Source organism: Siniperca chuatsi, linkage group LG2 (genome assembly GCF_020085105.1).
Source record: "Siniperca chuatsi isolate FFG_IHB_CAS linkage group LG2, ASM2008510v1, whole genome shotgun sequence".
Classification (NCBI taxonomy): domain Eukaryota; kingdom Metazoa; phylum Chordata; class Actinopteri; order Centrarchiformes; family Sinipercidae; genus Siniperca; species Siniperca chuatsi.
Genome location: NC_058043.1, coordinates 32,573,643 through 32,599,556, shown reverse-complemented (window position 1 = coordinate 32,599,556; position 25,914 = coordinate 32,573,643). Strand labels below are relative to the sequence as shown.

Below are 25,914 nucleotides of genomic sequence, written 5' to 3'. Positions count from 1 at the left end.
GTGTCAGAACCACTGTCCAGAATGAAACAACAAAGATCCAGGAGTACATCAGGAAGATGGCCCCCAATGATGAACGGCTAAGCAAATACCTCAGGCAGCAGAAACCCGAGGATGATGATGAGGAGGAGGATGAACCATCATGGAGAGACAAGCCCCTGCATGGCATGTGCCACTGACAGATAGAAGAAGTAGGCGATATCAACAAATTCTACCAGTGGCTGGAAAAGGCTGGACTAAAGGACAGCATAGAAGCATTAATCATGGCAGCACAAGAACAGGCACTCAGTACAAGATCAACAGAGGCTGGGGTCCATCACAGCAGACACGACCCCAGGTGCAGACTGTGCAAAGATGCCACTGAGACAGTTCAGCACATAACAGGAGGGTGTACGATGCAGGCAGGAACAGCATATATGGAACGCCATAACCAAGTGGCTGGCATAGTGTACAGGAACATGAGTATGGGCTGGGCATCCTGAGGTCAAAATGGAAGACACCTCCTAAGGTAGTTGAGAAGGATCGAGCTAAGATCCTGTGGGACTTCCAGATCCAGCCTGACAAAACGGCTAACCAACCGGACAGCGTATTGATCGACAAACAGCAGAAGAAGGCAGTGGTGATAGATGTAGCAATCCCAAGCCACAGCAACATCAAGAAGGAACATGAGAAGCTCGAAAAATACCAAGGGCTGAAAGAGGAGCTAGAAACAATGTGGAGAGTATATAACAGTTGGTCCCACGTCTGTAGCCTCTTTTGTTGCTGGATTATAAGACTTCAAACATGCACCAAGGTCAAGGTTCAAAGGTCAGTATCTCAAAGCAGGAGCCATGAAGAATCTTCATACTGACATATCTTACTCTCCAGGTCGGGCCTTTCCAACAGTGTATCTGGTTTAGCTCCAATATATGAAATTAAACTTTTTTTGTTCTTTTTTTAGTGGAACTTGTGACCAAAATGAGCCACCTTCAGAGATAAATTATTGTACAATTCTGCTGACAATCTAGGACATTAGTACTACAGGCTTGGAGGAAGGCCTGAAATTGAATGTATCAGTAAAATGTGCTGTAACTAGTGAGCTAACCGGTAATTAGGTCAGTCACAACAGCTCCTGGAGATTGTCTCTATTTTCTCTCTACTGTTCCGTTTACTCCCCTCTGACATTTTGTTCACCATTCACAGCATTTCATTCAATAAAAAGTTATTGAATATGGAAAATAAAGATCTCCTTTACTTAGTTGCCAACGAGACAACAAATTCACACAGTTTATGCAAAAGACATATTTATACCATCGACTCATGTCTCATAATTGTCTGCATGTCTGTTGTGAATCCACTAATTGCAGCGATTCTAATGGAATCAAAAGCTGTTATGACAAGGCCTTCATATGGAAAACGTCAGCAGTGACATGCGGCACATGACACAACATGTTTACTTTATTAACATATAACTGAAACCACCATCTTTCCCTGACCTTTCCCTTACCTTCACCAAAGTGCTTTTGTTGCTTAAACCTAACCACATGCAGGACTCAAGATGCAAATCCCTGACTCTGGTGTCAAAGTGCTGCACACTGTACGCCTGCCCACCTCCCTCCCTTAAATAAAGAAAAACAAATCAGTAGTATATAAATGCAAATTCTAGGAGACAGGTTTGGGTTTTGAGATATCTCACAGGAGAGGTGAATGGAATTTAATTTGTGGTGCTAACAGCATTAAAGAAATGGTAGAAATGGTTGTAGCAATCTGTGAGACATTTCTATTGAAAATATTAGCTGTCGTAGCCTTTGTGGAGGCAATGGTTTATTATTCTTATGTATTATGTTTCTATTTAATAGGTTCTCCATTAGCTTTGACACAGTGGTTGCTAATTGTCCTGGAGTCGAAACCAAGGCTGGATAACAAAGTCGGTAACTGCCCCCAGTGTCTCAGACCCTTTAGGGGCCTGAAAGACTCCATGTTTTTATGGCTGCACCACTCCATAAAGTGGAAATATTCTAGATGTCTTGTGCATCCTTTTAAACACATTTCCCCAAAAAACAGTGTGACACATTTGGTATCTTTGGAAACTTTGGGATCTCAAGATCACTAAATTTAAAAAAAAATAGCTCTGTGGGTTTGAACAATATTTGGCTGCGCAGCATGAGCTGTAATGACTGTCCTGCTGGTGGAACAGTGGGATTGAAGAGGTTAATATATAGAGGTTAATGTGTATAGAACACACAGATCTGAAACATTTAAGTGTGACAAACATGCAAAAAAATAAGAAATCAGGAAGGGGGCAAACACTTTTTCACACCACTGTATAGCCTACTAGTCTAGGTGACTGTTGTTTGTCCCTTGCCACAATGATAATCTACATGAATAACTGAGATCGACACCACTGTTACTGTTTGCTTCTTTATACCGCCATCTTGAATCTCACACAACCACAAACAGATCTTGCAATATCACCTACTATGGTGTCCTGTAATGCATATACTGTGCTGGCTTGCACATAAAGATGTTACAGTGACCTCTACATTTCTCTCTGCATCACAGAATTCTAATTTAAAATCATCTACAAAGGGCTTTCTATCTGTGAATATCTTTTTTTCAGTTAATACAGTCATGAATTTCAGATGCTGCACTACATAGGGAAAAAGGTCACCGTAATGAAGATAGTATTCAGCTGTTGTTGTTCACTCTCTTATTATTAACCCCTTTTTTGCGGTTAAATTTGGCTGCACAATCATAATCAGTCTTCTTCAAAGTCGGCAATTTCTTTTATCCACAAGTTCTGTAGGAGATTGCTTACATTCGCTACAATAAACAAGTTCAGTGAAAATCAAGACTCCTGTTTTGAGAAACTACAGTGTATTGAGAAATGTGTCAATGAGAATACCAATGCCATCCGCACCACTTTTGTTGGACATGTGAAGGAGCAGATGAGGGGTTGGAGCAGAAGGTCCAATCTCTAATGAAAGAGAACAATGTGCTACGAGACCGGGTAAATGAAATCGATGCCTACAAGAGAAGATGGAATTTGAAGATATCCGGTGTCCCGGAACGAGAAAGCAAAAACGTCAAGATGACCGTGATTGATTTACTGTCCAGAGTCTCACCGGGGATCAAGGATTCCCTCTAAAACTCTGTGGATGTGGCACATCGAATTGGACACAAGAATGATAAGGGCTAGGAAGGAGTGCTACTAACATGCAACCACACTGTATTATTGTACAGTTTCTATCACACACACACCATGATTGTGTTTGGGCAGATGCCAAACACTCAGAGGCTCTGAAGCAAAGAAAATAATAATCAAGAACCTTCTGGTAGAACATTAAAGATATAACTTTGGCTGTCTTTGAGGAATGTACTGAGAACGGGAGCTAAATGAATCAATTAAACAAGGCCTCATTGCTCTAATCCATAAATCAAACAAAGATAGTTTATATTTAGATTATTGGCACCCAATATCATTGTTAAATTCGGATTATAAATTGTTTGCTTTACTCTATGCTACAAGACTGAAACTCTGTCTGAATGAAATTATGCTTGGTATAATGATCTTGGTATCTTAATAAATAAGTCAGATCCTCTATGGATATGAAGACTTTGTTCAAAATAAGGGTATAAACATTTCTTGAAAAGAATATAACAATGTTATATTCTTTTCTGGAAACTAACTTTTCCAGAAATCTTAGCAGAGAAGGTTTGGTCAGACCCTAATCAGAATCAGAATCAGAATTAGAAATACTTTATTGATCCCCGAAGGGAAACTCTTTGTTACAGCAGCTCGCCTTTACGTCAGTGCACACAGGAGAAAGTACTAGCAAAAAATATAATACACTATAAACACTATAAAAACAGGTCAGAAACTAAATTAAGTACCAGGTGGGTAGAAGTATAAGATAAATTAAGTGTGAAGTACCAAGTGGGTTTACCGGTTGATGATGATACTACAGTATAATAATACAATGTAATAAAATAAGTAATAAGTAATAAGCAGTGGTGCATGTACTGTCGAGTTAAAATCCTCATTCTAAATAAAATAAGAGTTCACATGAAGATATTACATAGATACTACCCTTGTAATAAATTATTACATACATTTAAAGTAAATATTTCTCCAATAGGTTCTTTCTGTAAACCAGAAATTGAATCCATTTCTCACTTATTCTATGAATGTACTTATTCTCAAGAGTTCTGGGTTGAAGTTGCTCTGTTAATTCATCTCACAATCTAATAACAATGCTCTCAAGCTTATCTGTCTTATCGGCAAATATCACATTCATAAGGCTAGAGTGCCTCAAACCACACCTGATATCCGCCTGTTCTGTGTTGAACTGCAATATCTCTTTGACTCTGTTTCTAAGATAACAATGAACAAGAAAGCCATTAAGACCTCTCAAATAATTGGTAAAATACTTTGTAATAAAGATAAATAAGATGTTTGGTATATATCTAAGTTTACATCTCTCTCGTACAACTTGAGTTTTTGTTTAGTGTTTTCTTTTTTGTTATGTTTGACATATAAGTTGTTAAAATGTTGATTTTTCAACATGATCAGCTGAAATATATATCTCTTTGTACAATGTATTGTAATATTTGAAATACGATCAATTAAAAAAAACAAACAAAGAGCGGCAAGTCCAAAAGGGTCCAACTGCAGCACCTCAGTCCTCCCTCCTCAGACCCGTCTCATGCAGGTATTATCGCCCCCTGCTGGCTGGAGGATGTAACATAAATAAATAAATCATTCATTAAGGCGAGACACCACAAGCAAAAACATAGTTTTTTCATGCATTCATGCATTAATTCTTTCAAACCTTTATTTAAACTCAAAGAACCATTGAGGTTGCCTTCATTTGCAATGATATCAAGTTACATACAAGCTAAAAATAAATAGGACAAAACACAGATGAGAATAAAGAAAAATCAGGTAAAACAGTTACACAATGAAGCAGGGATTTGTGATCGTGGTTTTAAATTGGTAATAGGTTGGTAGAGTATTGATTTTTAACGTGTGTTGAAGATCATGCCAAGTATTTGGGGCACTTTGGGGCTGACTTTACAAATTCAGTCTGTGTTTGGGGGACCTTAAGCATAAGCCAGTCATTTGAGCGAGTAAGGTAGGGTCCAGAGTTCCAATCCAGCATCACTGAGATGTAAGGTGGTAGCTTTTCAACAAGGGCTTTATAGATAAACAAATACCAGTGTTTATTATGTTCTCTGCCAGAGAAAACCAACCCGCTTTTTCATATAGCATACAATGGTGAGTGCCATAGCTATCACCATTAGTAAATCTGAGTGCAGAATGGGTTTAAGAGTGGAAGGAGCAGCATTTGTTTCTGTAAAAGAAACAATTTTTTGACGCAGTTTGCTGACAAGAATGTCTATATGGTATTTAAATGTAATTGTCTCATCAAAGCAGATGCCAAGATATTTATATTCAGTAACTCTCTCAATGTTAGACCCATTCGCAGTGGATATATGCATACTATTATAATCATATCTCTGTCTCTGGTAAACAGCATGAATTTTGTTTTATTTGCATTAAGTACCAGTTCAATATTAATAAGAGCATCTTGTAGAGCATTAAAGAAAAGTTGCAGGTTCTCAATGGCAAGTTGCACAGAATCAGCAATACAGTACACAATAGTGTCATCAGCATAAAGATGGACATGACAGCCACTCAATGAAGAGACAATATCATTAATATAAACGGTGAAGAGGACAGGACCCAAAATTGAGCTGTGCGGAACACCTTTTGTTACCGGCAAGAACTCAGACTGGGCACTCCCTGACTTCACACGCTCTAGTCTCTCAAACAAATAATTCTGGAGCTAATCACACTTTGAAAAACATTATTTTATAATTTTATTTTATCCTCTTCAGTTGAATTCCTGGTATCAATGGCTTGCAATGCTTCAAATACATCACTCGGAGAGAAGGTCTTAATGTAATTTAAATGGGTGAGTTATATAAAGATTCACCCCCTCACCGTTGTTATAAAGGGGGAAATTGGCTACAGAGACCAAAATCGTTTTTTGTACCAGGCTTTAAACATGTTTATTTCTGCTATTAAGTTGGACATTTTAACATGGGGGTTAATGGGGATTGACCATGGGACTGACTTGCTTTTGGAGCCAGCCTCAAGTGGCCATTCAACAAACTGCAGCTTTTGGCACTTCTGGGTTGGCTTTTCAGCCCCGGAGGTTGCCACTTGGTCAAAACAAAATGAAACTATATATTTGTGACCCATTTTTAACCCATTCTTCAGTAGGAACCAATGGGTTCCACAGACATGGCTGGAAAGTCAGAAAGATGAACTGATGGAATGGAAAGATGAATGGATGGAATTAATCAAATTTTCAGTGGATCTATGTTCTTCACAAGAAAACTCAGGGATGGAAATAACTTAGAGACAGTTGAGAGTTTGCGTCTTTTGGGAGTGTATTTCGATCTGAGAATAACATGGAGAGAGTATATTAGATGTGTAGTTAGTAAATGTCAAAAAGTGATAAATGTCATGAGGTGTCTTGCTGGATTGGAGCGAGGAGTGGATTTTCCATCTCAGAAATATATTTATGTAGCCTTAATAATATCAAGATTAGACTATGAAAGTATCATATATGGATCAGCAGCAAAATCTGTGCTAGCATACCTGGATATTATGCAAGCTCGGGCTCTAAGAGTGTGTTTAGGAGCAGTTAGAACTTCCCAAGTGTGTGCACTCCAAGTTGAGGCAGGTGAAATGTCACTGGGGTTACGTTAGAAACAGCTAGTGGCCAATTACTGGGTCAACCTAAGGGAGCAAAGAGATAGTCATCCAACAAAAAAAGGTGCTGCAGACATGTTGGGAGAAGGAGAGGACACATAAAGAAAGTTTTGGCTGGACAGGAGAGCAAATGGCAAAAGATATGGGAGTATATGATAAAGAGTTTTGTGCAACTGTGGTGTGGCCTATTAGACCTTTCTGGGAACTAGAAAAGCCATGTGTAGATCTGGAATTACTTAAGATTAAGCACAGTATTAAGACTGCCAATTTAACCAGTGAGTACTATAGTTATAGGAACCTTAAATATAAAGACAGTTTTCAGATTTTTACACATGGATCAAAGGATCTGCAAACAGATGCAACGGGGTTGCTGTACCTAGTTACCAGGTGGGATTTAACAAGAGAACATCTGATTGTTTTAATGTATATACTGTTGAATTATTTGCCATGTCGATGGCATTAGAATGGACTGAATAGATTAGTTGGAGCAGTATTTTAATATCTAGTGATTCTGTGTCGGCCCTTGCAAGCATTAAGACAGGCACAGCCAGAAGTCATCAGGATCTGCTTTATGAAATCTTGTTTATTAACTCAAGAATAGTTAGGCAAGGGAACTGGGACAAACTGGCAAAAGAAGCAGTCAAAAAAGGAAATGTTGAAATCAATATTAAATTGATGTGTGGAGGAAGGTAAATCATCAGTGGCAAACGCAGTGGGATAACGCAATAAAAGGGAGACATTTACACTCAATCCAAAACACAGTAGATGTGTTAAGAAGTAGGGGAAAAATGGAAAGAGCAAGTAATAATAAGCAGGATGAGAATTGGAAATACACTTTCCATCATAGGAAAACATCCAACTGGTCTTTGCGACCTGTGCCATGAGGCTGAGACAGTTGAGCATGTCCTTAGGCCTATATCAAGCAGGAAATTTACACAAGAAATGATGATACAATTACAAAAAATAGAGGACAACGTTAAACGTCTATTAGAATGTGGAGACAGGAAGTGGTTATTTAGTTTTTGAAGGATGACTGGACTGGAAAGACGGCTGAAAAATGAATGGGCAGTAACGGAGAATAAAATCTGAAGGTGGCAGTAATGCAACATCGTGGATGCCAACTGCCGTAAACCCTCAAAGAAGAAGAACTCGTTTTTTTCATCCGTTTACCCTCCTCCCCCTCTTGATGAGGAAGTTTATTTCCTGGTTTCTCCATTCAAATAAAGGACACCGAGGAATCGCGTGGTCACTGCTGTTGTTGACAAAATGTGGACATTTTTCTATTTAATATTTGAATCGTGAAGGATTCACGGCGACGTATGGATTCAGTTGGTGGTGACAACTGGCGGAGACGCACGAGGAGCGCGCGAGCCTCCTGCAGACAACACGCCGGAGCACGAGCTGACGAGTCCTATGTGCTGCGGTGTCTGAGCGTGGGAAACACGGAAAAAGACAATGACATGGAGGAGAACGCTGGCCTCTTCAAGCAGGACAACCTGGAGCGGAGGGTCATGGCGCCCCGCTACAGCCTGCTGCGGGAGGTGGGAAGGGGCACGTACGGCGTGGTGTACGAAGCGGTGGCCCGGAGGTCTGGGGCTAAAGTTGCTGTGAAGAAACTGCGATGCGACGCGCCGGAAAACGTGGAACTCGCCCTGCAGGAGTTCTGGGCGCTGGCAAGTCTGGAGAAACGGCATCAAAATGTGGTGCAGCTGGAAGAGTGTGTGCTGCAGAGGAATGGCATGGCCCAGAAAATGAGTCATGGAAACAAACGGTCCAAACAGTACCTGCGTCTGGTGGAGACTTCACTGAAAGGTGAGGCTCTTTAGCTCTCCAACGTTAACTTGCTGTTTGAGCTGAGGCACTTTCGAAGATTTAGAGATTAGATGGAAGTAAGTGCTGCGTCTTGGTTTGGATTAATGCCGAATTGAAAAGCAACCCCTAACACTACAGAAACTGTTACGTGGTAGAAATGAGTTTTGGTGGTCATCCGATATATCCAACGTAATGTTAAATGACGAGATTTTTAAAAATGTACTTTTAACTTGTTATCCAAAGCAGAAGGTAGTCCCTCAGATTTAGACACGGATGTTATTGTTGCTAAGTGATGTTAAGTGATCATTAGGGTCATGTCAATGTCTTTAACAGTTATCACACTGGTCATTTGACTTAGCTAACCCAGGAGGATGTTTAACCCTGGTAGGTTTGCCTTGTCATTTGTTGTGTTGTTCTATAGCAAGGTTTCAGTGGCCCACGAGAAAACAAATGCTTGTAAGGTTTAGTTTGTAGGGCTAACTTTGTCTTACGAAATTTCCTTTGAGGTAGAATTGTTGTTGTCGCCATGACACAGACTCGCTGGGGGATGGGTAGATTTGGTGAGGGCGCTCCCGACGATCAGACTCACTAAAATGGAGTCTGCTATGTTGGCTATATTCACAGGCATTTTGCACATTTCTTTACCAATCATTGCACTTTTGCCAAATCCAACACATCAACAAAGTTTTAGCTTCTTTTTTTGTAAAGCCTATCTTCATTTGCTGTACTGGCTCCCTTTTGCTTATCTAGTGGAGGTTTTGTGGTCTTTATTACATAAGGTTAATATTGTGAAAGACAGAATGATTTATGTCAACTGTCACTCCAAATCTCCTTCATAGTAGTGGCACTCAAAGCAAAGAAATATGCATCTCAATCAATAACATGTATGGAGTAGTGGAGTGGAGTAGCAACATAAGTATACAGTTTATCATTAATGGATACCTCTCAATTATTTGGCTTACAGTGATTCATTAATGAAGAATTTTTTTTAACTCTTCAGTCTGACACATTGTTCTTGCTACAAGTCTATAGAGATGCCCTGAACTGGTTCCACAAAGGCTCAGCCTGTTGAAATTCAGATAAATGCCACCCACACATAACCTTTTCAGGAAACACCCTGATAAAGAAAGGCAGGACACATCAGATGAGATGGGGGAAGTCAGATAGTTAGAGTGCAAATTCACTGGGTGGTTGGGAAATTGGAATCATTTGAGACTAGTATCGAATGGTAACACTTATTCACATTCAGTTTCATGAAATAGCCACAAAAATATATTGAATAATAAACCTTATCCGTTGTTGGTGGCCTGATTTATTTTCTCAGTCCATCCATTAGCTATAGCCCACCTGCTTATCCTTTAGAGGCTCATGGGGGGCTGGAGCCAATCCCAGCTGACGTTGGGCGGGGGGCGACATGACACCGACGCCACAGCAACAGTTAATCACAGGGCCAATACATAGAGAGAGACAACCATTCACGCTAACACATTCACACCTACAGGCAATTTAAAGTCGCCAATTAACCTAACCTGCCTGTCTTTGGACTGTGAGAGGAAACTAGAGTACCCATTCAAACTCCACACAGAAGGTTTGAACCCAGACCCTCCTTGCTGTGAGGCGACACCACAGTGCTGCCCCTATTTTCTCAGTGACATGTCCAAATCTTTGATTATTATCAAGATGTTTTTTGGTTTTAGCAAACTATATCTTTTTTCTTTGCACATTGTATCACTGTAAATGACAGGTGTGCGTCTGTTGCAGGTGAGAGAGTGCTTGGTCCTCCAGAGGAGCCTTGTTACCTCTGGTTCGTCATGGAGTTCTGTGAAGGTGGTGACCTTAATCAGTTCATCCTATCTCGGCGGCCCGACCCACGAACCAACAACAGCTTTATGCTCCAACTGACCAGCGCTGTCGCTTTCCTGCATGAAAACAACATTGTCCACAGGGACCTCAAACCTGACAACATCCTCATCTCAGAGAAGTCAGGGACTCCAGTTCTCAAGGTGGCAGACTTTGGCCTGAGTAAAGTTTGCGCTGGTTTAGGAAACGCCAGTGAGGGCAAAGAAGGTGAAGACAAGAACAAAAATGTCAATGTCAACAAGTTTTGGTTGTCATCAGCGTGCGGCTCAGACTTCTATATGGCTCCCGAGGTGTGGGAGGGCCACTACACAGCCAAGGCTGACATTTTTGCCCTAGGCATCATCATCTGGGCCATGTTGGAGCGAATTACTTTCATTGACGCTGAATCTAAGCGGGAGCTGCTGGGTACATATGTGAGACAAGGAGCGGACATTGTGCCGGTGGGTGAGGCACTGCTAGAGAACCCAAAGATGGAACTGAACATCCCACAGAAACGCAGGTCATGCATGTCTGATGGAGTGAGGAAGCTGCTGCTTGACATGCTCGCTGTCAACCCTCAGGACCGGCCCGATGCTTTTGAGCTGCAGGCCAGAATGGACCAGGTTATGTGTGCTGGATGACTCAACCAGATTGTTTTACAGGTACTAGTGCCTTTATCTTCATATATTCACCCTCTGACTTCTTAGACCTTTTTAATGTAATGTGTTCTGCTATCTGCCTTGCTTATGAATTACTGCATCTCCAATTTAATATGGAAATACTATATGTGGTTCACAGTGACTATAGAGCACTATTCACATTGCAGTTGAAAGACTTTTCCTCCCTCACATATGTTACTTCTCATCAGATAGCAAATGGAGAAGCTTTTTTTTTGACCATCTGAAACGTGTGCATTTTTGTACAACATTGGAATGTGAAGCATGCAGCCTATACTATCTATAACAATCCTGGAGAGCTGTAGATAAAGAGAAGCAGAGATGAGTTAGACAATTAATAAACTTCAGACAACTGATTTGTTGATGGTGCAAAAGGAGAAAAACCTTAATCAGCAAAATGTGCCTAAAGTTTTTTATATTTAGTAACAAGTTTTAAGGGTATTTCATTTTGTCACTGACATTTAATAATGATGATGATAATTAATAATAACAATATCTACAAAGTGCTTCACATAGCAAGCAAAGAACACATAAAACATAACAGCAGTAATAGAATAACAATATTTAACCAACCACAATAAATAATAAAAACTAGAATCAGATGAAATCAGGGAAGGCGGTGTGCTAACAGTATGTTTTAAGCTTAGATTTAAAAAAAGCCACTGATTCAGCCTGTCGTATTTCCTCGGGCAGGACGTTCCAGAGCCCCGGGGCTCTTACTTCAAAAGCCCTGTGCCCCTTAGTCTTCAGCTGAGATTCTGGAACACACAAAAGGCCCCGGCCAGAGGATCTCAAGGTGCGGCATATAGGTGACATATAGCGCAAGACAAATGCGATTAAAAACACAAACATCAATTTTGACTTCATGGGAACTTTAATTATGATCAAGACTTTAGATTCTACTTGGGTTGCAACGGTATGAGATTTTCACAGTACGATAATTGTCTCCGAAAATATCATGGATTTACAGTACAGGGCTTGACAGTAACTGTTGCCATTGGCAACCATTTTGAGAAATTGGCAACCAGTTCTTGGCCTTTGGTTGACAACTAATTTTTTGACATATAAAAAATAAGGACAGCAACCATGCGCCCCAAAATAAAAAAATAAAATAAATAAAATAAATATTTGTTGCGTTAGTGATATTTAAATGTTGCTGTTACAGTCAGAACTGGAACCAGACACCGCTGCACGTGCGTTGAGGTATCTGTTTTAGAGACAAGGGTAAAAACAAATTAAGTTGTTTGACTGTGGGGTGAAAAGTTCGACTAACCTGTCGACATCACAAACAAATGTGCAAATTGATTCAGTAGACAAAGAACCAGATGAACTTGAATGGGGAGGGGGATTTGAAATGGGAAAAGGGATAGAACAGACGAACAACCAGTGAAGAATATGACAACAGCTGCACGACTGGTATTTTGTATACCAGGAATCGAGGGTGGACACGTTAACTGATAACACTTAAGATTCAAATTCTGTTAAGTATCATATAAAACACATCAGTTACTGTAATAAAGCTTCTAAACATTCTTTTGTCACATTTTTGTTATTAAGCTGACATATAACTGCATAGTATCTTATTACTCAAAATATAGGGTTACTAAAAATGGCAACCATATTTTCAGTTATGGCATTATTATTATTACTATTGTTATTATTATTATTATTATTATTATTATTGTTATTTATCAGTTTATCAGTTACAATGACTCTTAAAGGAATGAAAACAGGAGGGTTTCTCTGGTTGAACGCTTTATTATAATTTCACAAAATATTGTGTCCTGACAGATATGAAACCCGGTTTTTTTTATATATATTTTTTTATAACACTAATACGGTAGAATTCAATACCATAGATAAGCAAATGTACATGGTATGATAACAATTCAGTTTTCATACCACTTTATTCGGTATACCGCTGCAACTAACTTTTAGTTTAAGAAGAAAATTAAGGGAGAGAGAGAGACAGGTAGAGCATCAACAAATGGGTAAGCTACAGAGTAAGTGTAGGGGAAAGAAACTGAACAGTAACTAAAGGTTGATTTGGTACTTACTGTATGTAATTTTATTCCGAGTAGTTCTGTGTCCTTCTGTTGTTGCAGTGATTTGCATAGAACTACAACAGCAAACTGACCAAACACTGGTTGAAGGTGGGTTTGATATTGTTATCTGGGTGTTCTAACTAGCTGATTTGTTGCTGAGTTTTATCAGCTGCTGTTTTTAATTTAGTGAGTTCTTGTCAAGTCAAATTTCCATGCCCGTGTTTTCTGAAAATAGCCAATGGGCAAATGCTTCCTTGTGTGTTGTATCAGGGGGTAATAGATGGAAAAGGATAAGGCCTGAACCAAAACATACATGATTTTTATTTTTTAAGAGCATTGTTATTCACAAACTCCATCACCCTTAAAGGTGGAGTATGTGATTCTGGAGAAATCCAATACCATGACAAATACCATGATATAGAACAACGACACAGCAAATAACAACTAACGTTAGCTAGGTTGTGGGTTAGCAAACTGTCCTTACAGTTGCTGCTGCGAAGCTAACAGCCAGAGAGGACGAGACGGTTTCCCAGAGCCAGCACAGCAGCTCCAGACAGCGATACTCACAACTCTCCTGCTGCTATAGCTAACATCACAACAATGGCATATCTTTGCAAACTATAAAGTAAGCTCAATGTCCGCGGGCAAGTCATATAACGTATAGTGTTGTGTGACACTCTCCTCTATCCACCCATATAAAGATATTTGTGGTGTGTTGAAAACCTGTGGAAATACAGGCAGAAATTATTTATATATATTTCAAATTAAGAAAACTTTTTAAATGTTCTAGAACATGTATAGTACCACTGACATGCAAATTGGCATTTCTTAATAGCCTAACTTATTCTGAGAACAACAATATGTGACATGTCTACAGGCTTGGGCGGTATCTATTTTTTCATACCTTCCTGACATTTCATTGGGGTATGCGGTATATGACAGTATTTGTGTAAAAAAATAAAAAATTAATAATACTATACCGTAAAAGCTGAGCTGCTGGTGATAGAAGTCATTGTAGCAGTGTTTCTGTTTTAACCGGCGCAGCGTTTCTAGCCTTTACGGCGGCCCAAAATCATCTCATGTGACGATACTCGGCCAATCAAATCTGTGCATTGCGACTCGACTCAGTGAGTGAGATACACACGCAGCCTGTGTGACACGGGAGACTAGATGAGACGAGATAAGAGACAGTCAGAGAAATAAGCGAGTCAGAGGAGTAATTTCACTGTGGCGATTATTAAAAGCGGCAATGTGACGCGCAACTAACATTACGCAACCAAGCACAGAGCTTCTTTTGAGAAAATTTCAGAAAATTGTTCCAGGGCTGAGAAAGAATGTTATAAGTAACATTGTTAACACTGTGCTACATAACAGAGAAATACAAAACTGTAATAAAAATACATTTTACAAGGGGCACAAAGCGAGCTGCCTGGTGCTAATGGAAAAAGCGGTAGAGTTGTTCTGAATATGTCGGAACAACCAGCAAGGAGACTGAACATTTTGTTTAAGTTAATTCAACACAGTATAACATCACACGAGTCTTGTTATTCAAAACACGGGAATAAATAACTTCCAACTTCACTAATAGGCTACTCAGGGACTTATAAATACAATGGATGATGTATAGCGTTACTTACAAATTAACTCTACAAACTCACTCCTCTCCCGCTTCACGCCTCTCCTGTCTCCACCTGAACACGCTGTGTCTTCATTGTCCCCGAAGTCAGAAGGCTGGCCGCAGCCGCTAGATCTTTGGTTCTCCTGTTGTCGCTTGACTTGCTGCCTGCAGCCTTTTCTTAAACAAAGCTTTTCTACTAAACAACCACAAAGCGTGTGTACAGTGGAGCAAATGAGAGAGTGAGAGCAAAAGTGATGTTGAATGTGAGCGGAGAAAAAGGTTAGCAATAACAACCTCGCCTACATGTAAGAGTACTGTCTGCGGTGGAAAGGCAAAACAGATCTAGGGTTTAGGTACATGTAGGTACGGGTTAGGTATGGGTTTCAAGGGTACTAGACCGAAAGTGTTTGGTGAAAACACTGCTAAAGACCCCCCCCCGGTACACCAAGCTCCCAGTCCGGGAAGAGTCAGCTAATAGGGCTGCTAAGTTAGCAAACTAGCTAATGGCAGCAACTTCAGTTATTGCTTTTAAGCTGCCTTAGTGTGTGCTCTTATACTGTCAGTCATCTTGCCTGGACTCCTCTTATGCAACCAAACTCCTCTTATGCAACCAAAGCCCCAGCCTCCTCTTGGCCCGGGGCCACAGATCCATCACTACACAGATGCCTGTGTTTTTAAAAGAGGCTGAGTGAGCATGTAATGGCTCCTCCTGTTGTTTTGTACATAGATGGTTCATGTTAGCCTTTGTTTGCTCTTACGTCTTGTGCCTTGCTCTTGTAGGGGGATGGGGAGGAGTGCATATTATGTGAGCAGGACGGGGGTAGGAGCTGCAAACATCCCAGCTGACCTTCCCGCTCCTGCTCTGCTTTCTGCCTCAGTCTGCTGAGCCCCAGAGTGTTCCAGAAAATGCTGTCTGACCCAAACCCTAGGTCTGTATCGGAATCTGGATAACGACAAGCATATGTTGATGCAGGTATAGATGCACATAGAGCACAATGTAATTGGAATGCCATCCAATTGGTCAGACCACATCTGGAGGTGGTGACGGGGGACGTCCCTACCAATGTCTTAACCAAGCCATGACATGTTGGGGCTGTTGCTCTCATTGGCTTAGCTACAGTTTAAAGTTCAAGATGATTTCATTGGAAACAATTTTCCATTGTTTCTGGAAAAATGCATTTTTTTTTTTTGCTTTTGTGCAAAACAAACTGAATTCCACTCCCCTCCATTGTATCGGGGTGGACATGTTCAAACCTCAACACAAACTTATGGGCATGTATATGCACCACTAGAGATAAGTGAGAAAATGTGTTTGTGATATGGGTGAACAAACTCTTTAAATAACAGGGTTTATCCTCTACATTGTGGAGAATTTTTCAGTAGTATATACAGTGTCTTTGAATAGAGGTAGTCCCCAGGTGGGATGAAACCTCCTTTTGAGAGCCTGAATGAATGTTTAAGTTGTGTATCCAAATGCAGCATCAGTAGTCCAGGGCATATTGGTATGTTAAGTACCCAATAGCCCTGTTACCAGCAGCAGACTGTGTTCTGTTGCATTCATGTGGCTAAGGGTGGATCCAGACCATGAATCTGTCGGCCAAATTCCGATGCTACATAAAACTGACATGTCAGCACTGGCCATTAAAACATGTTGTATCTATAGGCTGCAGGATGAAGCTCTAAATCCCTGCCCTAACTCTGTAAGTCAGTTATGTAACAGAGTACGTGGGCACAAACTGGATCTGTGACTGACAAGCCAAGTGGCTGCACATCTCAAAACACACCAGTCCCCTCACATGGTACTGCAGGTCAGGTCTAACAACAAAGGGCTGCTTGTGCTGCAGGATTCACCAGAGGCTCCGGCTCCTCACTGCTGCACAATAGCTGATGATAATCCTCAACACAGCGGATTACAGACCTGCATGCTGTCAGACAAATTAGCTGTGTTGTTGTGACGTGGAGTGCAGGACCTCCCAGGCGTGTTTGTGGCCCTGGAGTCAGCTGTTCTGTCAGTGTGATTGACAGCAGGCCTGTGACCTAGGGCTGCTCAATTATAGCAAAAATCATAATCACGATTAGTTTGGTCAGTTTGAGATCACGATTATTTAACACGATGACTCATCGACTTTGGAAACATCATGCATTTATTGAACTGGATGAGTAGGTGGTTGCATCATAAAGTGTGTCCTTAATCGATGACTGTATTGCGGTGGAAGAAGTCGAGTGGGCTTTACTTTTCTTCGGTTTTTGTTCCTTTATTGCATGATCATAGACCCCTTTGTGATTGAATTTCAGATGATTAAACAAATTGGTCGTATTGCCTTGTGGTGCACACACCACCGTGTAACAAGTCTTGCACAGTAACCTATTTGTTGTTGTTGTTGTTGTTTCTCATCGGACTCCTTGAAACCAAAGTGTTTCCAAACAGCTTAATTGGTTTTACCTTTCTTGTTGACCAAAGGCTCTCTTTCTGTCATCTTGGCTCGAGCTGAACTAAACATGCCACAGCCTGGCTGAGAGTGAGTTTGGGCTTTTAGGGAGGGGCGAAAGCGCATTGCTGTAAAGGGGTGCGCTGAATTTATGACAAAACGAGAGCATCATTGAAAATGGAATGCGGTGCAATAATCGTTTTAACTCGATTAGGCCTATCTTGTTTTCATAATCATTGGAAGCCAAAATCATAATTGAAAATAAAACTTGATTAATCACCCTGTCATACTCAACATTGCTAGTTTACAGTATCCATATTCATTCATTTGCCAGCCAGCCAGAATTTTGACTTTTTTTATTTATTTTGGCATATCCTTTGAGATGTTTGTATCTGTGCTGCTGTTTTGAATCCAGGTCTTTCTACATGCAGCTAATGTGACTGTCATTTAGCTTGTGTGTGTGTGTGTGTGTGTGTGCAGCAGCAGCAGGCAGGCACTCTGCAGTGGGCATTGCTGTAAAAAAAACTCAGATAATTTGCTGCAGCAGTGTGGCATTGCTGCTCTGACTCAGCACATCTCTGTGTTTATAGGCTGCTGCACAATAAGACAGTGTTTCAAGTCAGGTTGGTTGAATGTTAGTAACGTCTCTCCAGCTGTCTGTATGCCACACACATGTTTTTCAGGCTGTGTAAAGCAGCTGGCTGATCCTCCAGGGGGCTTCAGTCTCTCCTCAAGGAAAACACTGGTTATAAACAGAGCTGCTGATAGATGTACTGCTAGCAAATAAAGATCTATCAGGGGAGCAGCACTATAGTATTTGAGCTTAAAATATCAAACAAATGAATGACAAACACAAAAGTGTAAAGCACCACTTACAGCTATCACAGGCTTCAATGTTCATTGCTCCTCTTTTCTTAGAGCCTGACCAGTAGTGATTGCCTGAAATCAGACAGAATTGTCAACTCGTTTCACTCCATTTTCATCTTCAGTTTTCCCTAACCAATCATTAGAGACCGTCTCTAACGACCGTTTTTTTTAGTGAAAATAAAATACTTATTGAAACATAAACAAAACAGTTCCTTCAATATTTAGCACATTTTACCAAATTAAAAATGCTTATCAAAATAGCAGATTAAATTTGTGTCAAATGACTCATCAATTAACTAATTGTTTCAGCTTTAATCAGAATCAGAAATACTTTATTGATCCCCGAAGGGAAACTCTGTTACAGCAGCTCGCCTTTACATCAGTGCACACAGGAGAAAGTACTAGCAAAAAATATAATACAATACACTATGAAAACAGGTCAGAAAATAAATTAAGTACCAGGTGGGTATAAGTATAAAATAAAATAAGTGTGAAGTACCAAGTGGGTTTACCAGTTGTTGATGATAATACGGTATAATAATACAATGTAATAATATAAGTAATAAGTAGTAGTGCATGTACTGTCAAGTTAAGTGTAGCTTATTGAGATTATTAAGATATTGCACAGCAGTAATGGAGGTATGAATAATATCAATATCAATAATAGGAAAAAACTAAAATAGGAAAAACTAAATATTGCACAGGAGTAATACACAGAATATTGCACAATTATTTCAAGTATGGCAGAGATGTAATGATCAATGTCCAGTTTAGTGACCTAGGGTCATACAGACTAACACTTAGAGGGAGGAGTTAAAGAGTTTTATGGCCACAGGCAGGAATGACTTCCTGTGGCGCTCTGTGGTGCATTGTGGGGGGATGAGTCTTCCACTGAAGGTGCTCCTTTGCTTGACCAGCACGTCATGGAGCGGGTGGGAGACACTGTCCAAGATGGCATGTAGTTTGGCCAGCATCCTCCTCTCTGACACCACCGCCAGAGTGTCCAGCTCCACCCCCACAATGCCACCGGCCTTACGGATCAGTTTGTTGAGTCTGTTGGCATCCGCTACCCTCAACCTGCTGCCCCAGCATGCAACAGCATACAGGATAGCACTGGCCACCACAGACTCATAAAACATCTTCAGCATTGTCCGGCAGATGTTGAAGGACCTCAGCCTCCTCAGAAAATAGAGGCAGCTCTGGCCCTTCCTGTAAACAGCTTGAGTGTTCTTGGCCCAGTCCAGTTTATTGTCCAAGTGTACTCCCGGGTACTTGTAATCCTCCACAATGTCCACACTGACCCCCTGGATGGAAACCGGGGTCACTGGTGCCTTGGCCCGCCGTAGATCCACAACCAGCTCCTTAGACTTTGTCGCATTGAGCTGCAGATGGTTCTGCTCACACCATGAGACAAAGTTCCCCACCGCAGCCCTGTACTCCGTCTCATCACCACCGCTGATACATCCCACCGCAGCAGAGTCTTTAGAAAACTTCTGAAGGTGGCAGGACTCTGTGTGGTGGCTGAAGTCCGTGGTGTAGATGGTGAAGAGGAAGGGAGAGAGGACAGTCCCCTGAGGGGCCCCAGTGTTGCTGACCACGCTGTCTGACACACAGTGCTGCAGGCGCACATGCTGTGGTCTGCCAGTCAGGTAGTCCACAATCCAGGACACGATGGGGGCATCCACCTGCATTGCTGCCAGCTTCTCCCCCAGCAGGGCTGGCCGGATGGTGTTGAAAGCACTGGAGAAGTCTAAAAACATGATCCTCACCGTGCTTGCCGGCCTGTCCAGGTGGGTGTGGATGCGGTTAAGCAGGAAGATGATGGCGTCCTCAACTCCCAGCCGGGGCTGGTAGGCGAAATGAAGGGGGTCTGGGAGGGGTCTGACCATGGGCCGCAGCTGTTCCAGCACTAGTCTCTCCAGGGTCTTCATTATGTGGGAGGTCAGTGCCAGCGGTCTGTAGTCCTTGGAGCCTCTGGGACGTGGCGTCTTCGGCACAGGAACGAGGCAAGATGTCTTCCACAGAACAGGGACCTTTTGGAGACTCAGGCTCAGGTTGAAGACATGTTGAAGGACTCCACATAGCTGGGGGGGCACAGGCTTTTAGCTCCTTGGGGCAAATGCCATCAGGGCCTGCGGCCTTGTTTGAGTAGAGTTTCATCAGCTGTCCTCTCACCTGGTCAGCAGTCAGGCACACAGCAGAGGTTACAGGTGGGGGAGGGGGGGAGTTATTAGTGTGAAGAGGGCCGTTAGCCTGATGGGTAGGGGGGAGCAGAGTACTCAAAGGAGCTTGAAGGCCGACAGCAGCTGAGTTAGCGGAGGGATGAGCAGGAGCCGGTGTGTCAAATCTGTTAAAGAACAGATTAAGTTCGTTGGCCCTGTCCAAGCTGCCTTCAACTCCTCTGCTGCCAGTCGGTCTGAAGCCAGTGATGCTCTTCATGCCGCTCCAGACCTCTCTCGTGTTGTTCTGCTGGAGTTTCCGCTCCAACTTCCTCCTGTACTTCTCCTTCTACTTCTCCTGGATTGCCCTCACTTCCTCCCTATTACCATCAGTAAAGGCCCTCCACTTGGCATTCAGGATGTCCTTGATGTCCTTTGTTTGGGGGGGGGGCGTTGGCATACAGCAGGTCCAGTGTCCTCTCCTCTCTAGTAGGACAATTCACATACTGGGTGAAATTAGTCAGTGTTGTTGAAACACTGACATGGTTGAAATCACCCGAGATTAATATGAGTGCACGCCGATGCCGGGTTAGCAGAGGGGGGATGTAAACAGCCACAACAATGGCATGTGAAAATTCACATGGCAGATAATATGGCTGGAGTCCCACAGCTAACAGTTCAATGTCCGGGTTACAGATACTCTGCTTGATGGTAACGTGACCAGGGTTACACCATCTGTTGTTAACTAGAACAGCAAGCCCGCCGCCTTTCCGCTTACCGCTCCCGGTGTGATCCCTGTCGGCCTGAACAGTCTGAAAGCCGTCGATGGAAACGTTATGATCCGGGATATCCTGGTGTAGCCATGTCTCTGAGAAGCACATCAAACTACACTCACGGAACTCTGTTTGACTCCGGGCTAACGCCGTTAGCTCGTCCATTTTATTCGGCAGCGATCTCAGGTTGCCCATGACGAGAGAAGGCAGACACGGCTTAAATCTTCTTAAGTCTCTTTTGTCTGCACCTCTCTCTCTCTTCCCTCGCCGCTTCGTTCCACCTCTGTGTCCTCCTCCAGCTCTCAGTGGGGACATCGGTAGTCCTGGGCGCCATGCCGCTCGGCTTCAGCGCGATCTGCTGTTCCCTGGTGTAAATAATGTTGCCAAACAGCTGATCTGCAGCAGTGCCCTGACCGAGTAGCAGGAGGAGAGGTTCCACGGCGAAAAAAAGTACTAAAACATTTTCTACTCTGATTTTCGGACAGAGCGTAGTTTAAATTATACTTACACACAAGTTACTCAAGTTTGGAAGAAAAAGGAAAGCTAAAAGTTGGAAAAAGTAAGACAACGAGACGGAGCTACGGCGATAGGCAGCATGCGGGCTGGCGCATGCGCACCTAAAGTATTTCATATATTTTATGACTGTTCCCACAGATTGGTTTGATATTTCTTGACATGTGACAATGTCGGCCTGATGTTGGTGCTTGAGGAAAGGTCACCAGAAACACATACCTGGGGGCCATTAATGTCCATCTGGCCAGTAGATGTCTTGATGTGTCACTCTGAACCAAACGCTGCCCAGCGCAACCAGCTTGTTTCTTATTGATACAAACTGTTTACAGATGACATTCAGGATGTTTACATGCACACAAGAAACCAGTGTACACGGAGAAACCGGGTTAGACAGGTAATCGGGCAATGCACTGTGGTAACCCACAGACTTTAATCAGCTGCACTCCAGTCACAAACTTGTTTCTCTCTACTCAAGGCCACCATATCCCACAAACTGTATGTAGACAGACAGTAAAGTCTCAGTTTTGTGCCTTTGCTGTGTATTCACTTGTTTTTTAAACACTTTAAATTACTTATTTTTCTTGTGTTTCTCTGCAGATACATGTTACCTGGAGCTGCTACATCAGCGAGGGTCTCCTTGGTTTAATCTGAAGACTGAAGACAAAGGAGAAGCAAAGGAACGTCCTGAAGTTTGGATTTTTGTTTTCTTTGAACTTGTTTACAGTGAAGGCATCTGCCAATTCTGATAGGGAATGTTTGTCTTGCCCTGAATATTATAATAAAGCAAGAAACATTACGTCTTACGTGCTTAGTGGGAAGCTTTATTAAACTGACGTAGCCATGCCTCCATCAAAGAAGTCTGGAGAAATTCCCATCAGAAAACATGAGATAGTGACACTGTGCAATTGACTCTAAATTAAAGCTAAGCTGCAGCATTAGTTTATGTGTGTGTTCACAGGGGTGATCGTCTCCATGTGTCTGACGCTTTTCTAATATTTAATGAAAACACTGTGACATCAGATACACACTGCTACTGAAAACTTTGTGTGGTGGTGTTTCTGTTATTTTGTCTAAAACTTCAGTGAAATCCGGTCTTATCTCAGATGTTTTACTTTGCTGACCGTTAGGATTGTATTTCACATGCTTGTCTTGTCTTGTGTCGGTGTATTTCCTGTAGATTACCTGTCGTTACAACAGTGCTCTAGTAAACATCATTGCCATGTGTTGCCCAAGTGAGATTTGATGGCTTTATGGAATGACAGAAGACAGTGTCGCCACCCCTTTTCTGTTGTTGGGTTTATATTTCTCCAGACATCTGTTGGTTTACACTGAGGTACGCTGCATAGGAGTCATGGTTAGTTATTAGCAGTGGGTCATATGTGTAAAATCCATTGTCATGGTATATGTAATTTTTTATTGCGATATATAAATCATGATACTGTCAATTTTCTGGAAGTTCAGTTTACACTGTTTTGGCTAATCCAGTAAATGAAAATACTTGCAAAAATGCAAAAATCCTGTAAATTCAGTACTGTCATAAAGTAGTCATGTTCATTGGTTCACAGCATTGTCCACAATGTCCAGATGTATCCAAAGCTTTTAAAGTGATAGTTACCTTTAGTATAAACGACAGAGCAGAATTTGTAATGGTTGACAAATTTCTATAGTCTCAGTAAAAATCGTCATATTTCCCAACCCTACAAGCCACTGGATAATTCTAGATATTTTTACCCTGGGTTTTGTTTTCTCGTTATACCGTCACACTGTGATCATGTTTTGACAGATCAGTCAAGCTGCTCTCCAGTACAGTCCTAAGGGATCGATGGAAACAAAAAAATCCACACAGTGCCACTGTTTACTTCCACAGCCTTTAACTGCTACAACAATTTTTTTAATGGTACTTTTTGGCATTGTTAACACACTTAATTTCTTTACTCTGCCACCTTTCTGAGGTTCACATCAGTGTTGCAAACCCTCTCTCCATTTAGTGCTCAAATATGCATCTTCAGTGTAACGCAAATAGACTAGGTTTCACTGAAGATGCAGTGGCTGAGTATTCTCATGTGGTCATGTCATGTTTTTTTTGCCAGGAATGTAAAAGCTAGGAAAGTAAAGCCCAGGTCAAATTTAAGCAGAATTGTTGTTTGAGCTGATTTTGAGTAAATCTGGAGACATGTAAGCTTTTCACATGCCCCATGTTATTTTACACCACTTCTTTGCCTACTAGAAACCCAGTGCGGAGAGCAGGTTATTTGGCAGCCTGTCAGTTAACTTCATGGACACTTTGACCCATTTGATTTCCACTGTAGTCTAATTCTTTATACCTATGGTGCCTTGGAATTGCTTGTCAGGTAAAATTTGGCTCAAGATCAGCTGCTATATTTTTCTTTGATTTGGCACTCCAAATACATTTTTCAGGGTATATGGTCTTGATGATTTAGTTTCTTCAGTATTTAAGAGTGTAACTAGAAACAATAAATGTAATCTGCACCTCAAGGAATATATGATTTTCCAAAATTCCTATGTGGTAATTTGGAATAATCGTGAAACGTGAATCAAGGGTATTTTTGCATTTTACTGTTTTTTGGTAGACCATGTATTTGTTGAGTAAAACTAAGTTTTTAAGGGAACTAAAGACTTTATGTTTAAACAGGTGCCATTCATGTTAAAGGAGCAAAGCCGCAGTTAGTTCTTATCGTTTAGGGTGCATTATAGGTTCTAAACTGTGATGAACAGGATTTGTTTTTTTTTTTGAGAAATAATCACTCTTAATGTTAAGTGTTGCTAAAATAAGTCACAGGCCTTTGTGAGGTGAAATTGTGCCTGTGAGCAAAAGTGGAATGTGAAAAATAAGGAGTTTAGAGGCATTTTGTAACATTTGTACAGTGAACTACAGCGGAATATTGTAAATTGGTTGATATTTTTGTCCTGAAACCAAAGTTCGGAAGGAGACTGCAGAAGCTGATTGAAAGATTTCCCTGAAGTCTGTTATATGTTGAACTAAACCCTGGGACCCTAATGATTTAAATTAATCGTATTTCTTTTTAATTGTACTACCTCATGTTTCTGCACATTTTCTTTACTGAGCCATTGTTTCATTTTTCCAGCAAAGACATTCCTCAGACAAAACCTGGCAGATTTCAAAGCAAAAGCTTTTTATTTCATGTCATCACAGTGTTTGTTGAGTGTGTGCACTTTTCCTTGGATTGCAAATGCATCACATGGGTTTGGAGTAAGCAACACTGTTTCTGTTTTTACTGATGCATTGTGAGAAATGGGTTTAGATTGGTACTGATGTTTACACACACCTTTAGCTCAACACAGGCCATAATGTACTTTTGGTTAATTTCTTGAATTTATGTGAAAAACGTACCTCAGTTCCTCACCTTTTTGTTTCACTAACGTGTGAATAGTTGATTGTGCATGGTAGAGATGAGAATCTTGAACTGGAGATAAGCTAATGGTTGAGCCAAACTTGAGATGATCAACTCACACACAGTTTTTTATTCTTAAGATTTCTGAGGAATTGCTTTTATTTTACTTTAGAGGAATGTACTTAAAATATAAAGAGATTTAAGCAAACCCTCAAAATATTCCCCTCCATGTCCATGTAGCTGCCTCTGGATGGTTTCCTTTGGTGGTGGAATGATGTACCTGTAAATGTGTGCAGGAACACAGTGTTTGACTAAACTCTAATGACTAATAGGTCACTTGTTTTACATGTAACACTCTTCTATGCAACTCGGCCTCCCTGGATACACTGTGGAACAATCCGGGCCTGGCTGATTTTGTTTGTCTTCTGCTTCTCATCCTGACAGGAACTGTACTATACAACTGGACCTTGTTGTGTTAAGATGACTTAACCCTTTATTTCAATATAATTTCAGTCCTTGGTTGTACATGTTACTAAAGCCATTAGCTTAAATGAAAACATGTTTGTTTTTGTTTTTTTCAGTTGTTGACTTTGTACATATCAGCGCTCTGTTTCAATAAAGGTTGGAAATACCTCTAATCTGTGTGAACTAACATTTGTATGACAATGACTGAAGTGTATAGGTGTGGGAAGGAATTTAATAAACGGAAGTGCCTGAAAACCAAACAAATGTGGGTGCCTCACATAAGCCAAAGACCATTGTTCAATGTAATTAAACCCACATTTAATGGATATGCCGTTATATTGTCAGTGCACAGTATTTTGGTCCTCACACAACCGTCTTGATAATGTGAGCACTTGCAAGTCATAAACATAGGGATCTTTCCCATCTCGACCATCCCTCCCATATGACGTGGACACGACATCAGCCCCAAATCCATTGGTTCCTACTGAAGATGGAAATCTATAATAATGGGTCACAAATACATTGTTTCATCTTCATCAAAAGTTTCAGTAGCTTCCTAAAACAGCTGAGCACAATATTTTTA

The 25,914-nt window shown here is 41.2% G+C and overlaps 1 protein-coding gene across 2 annotated transcripts; it reads left to right on the top strand.

The window, feature by feature from the left end:
- Positions 1-7,895: 7,895 nt before the first annotated feature.
- Positions 7,896-25,504, top strand: LOC122883949 (serine/threonine-protein kinase 35-like). Of its 2 annotated transcripts, XR_006379767.1 has the most exons (4): positions 7,896-8,572; positions 10,334-11,073; positions 11,782-15,680; positions 22,090-25,504. XR_006379767.1 is itself a non-coding variant. In XM_044213136.1 (3 exons), exons 1-2 carry the CDS (start codon positions 8,080-8,082, stop codon positions 11,050-11,052), a joined length of 1,212 nt encoding a protein of 403 aa, XP_044069071.1. In that variant the 5' UTR covers positions 7,897-8,079; the 3' UTR covers positions 11,053-11,073; positions 22,090-25,504. The 2 variants fall into 2 exon arrangements, 1 of the variants encoding a protein (XP_044069071.1); XM_044213136.1 differs by lacking the exon at positions 11,782-15,680 and having other exon boundaries at positions 7,897-8,572.
- The last annotated feature ends 410 nt before the right edge of the window (positions 25,505-25,914 follow it).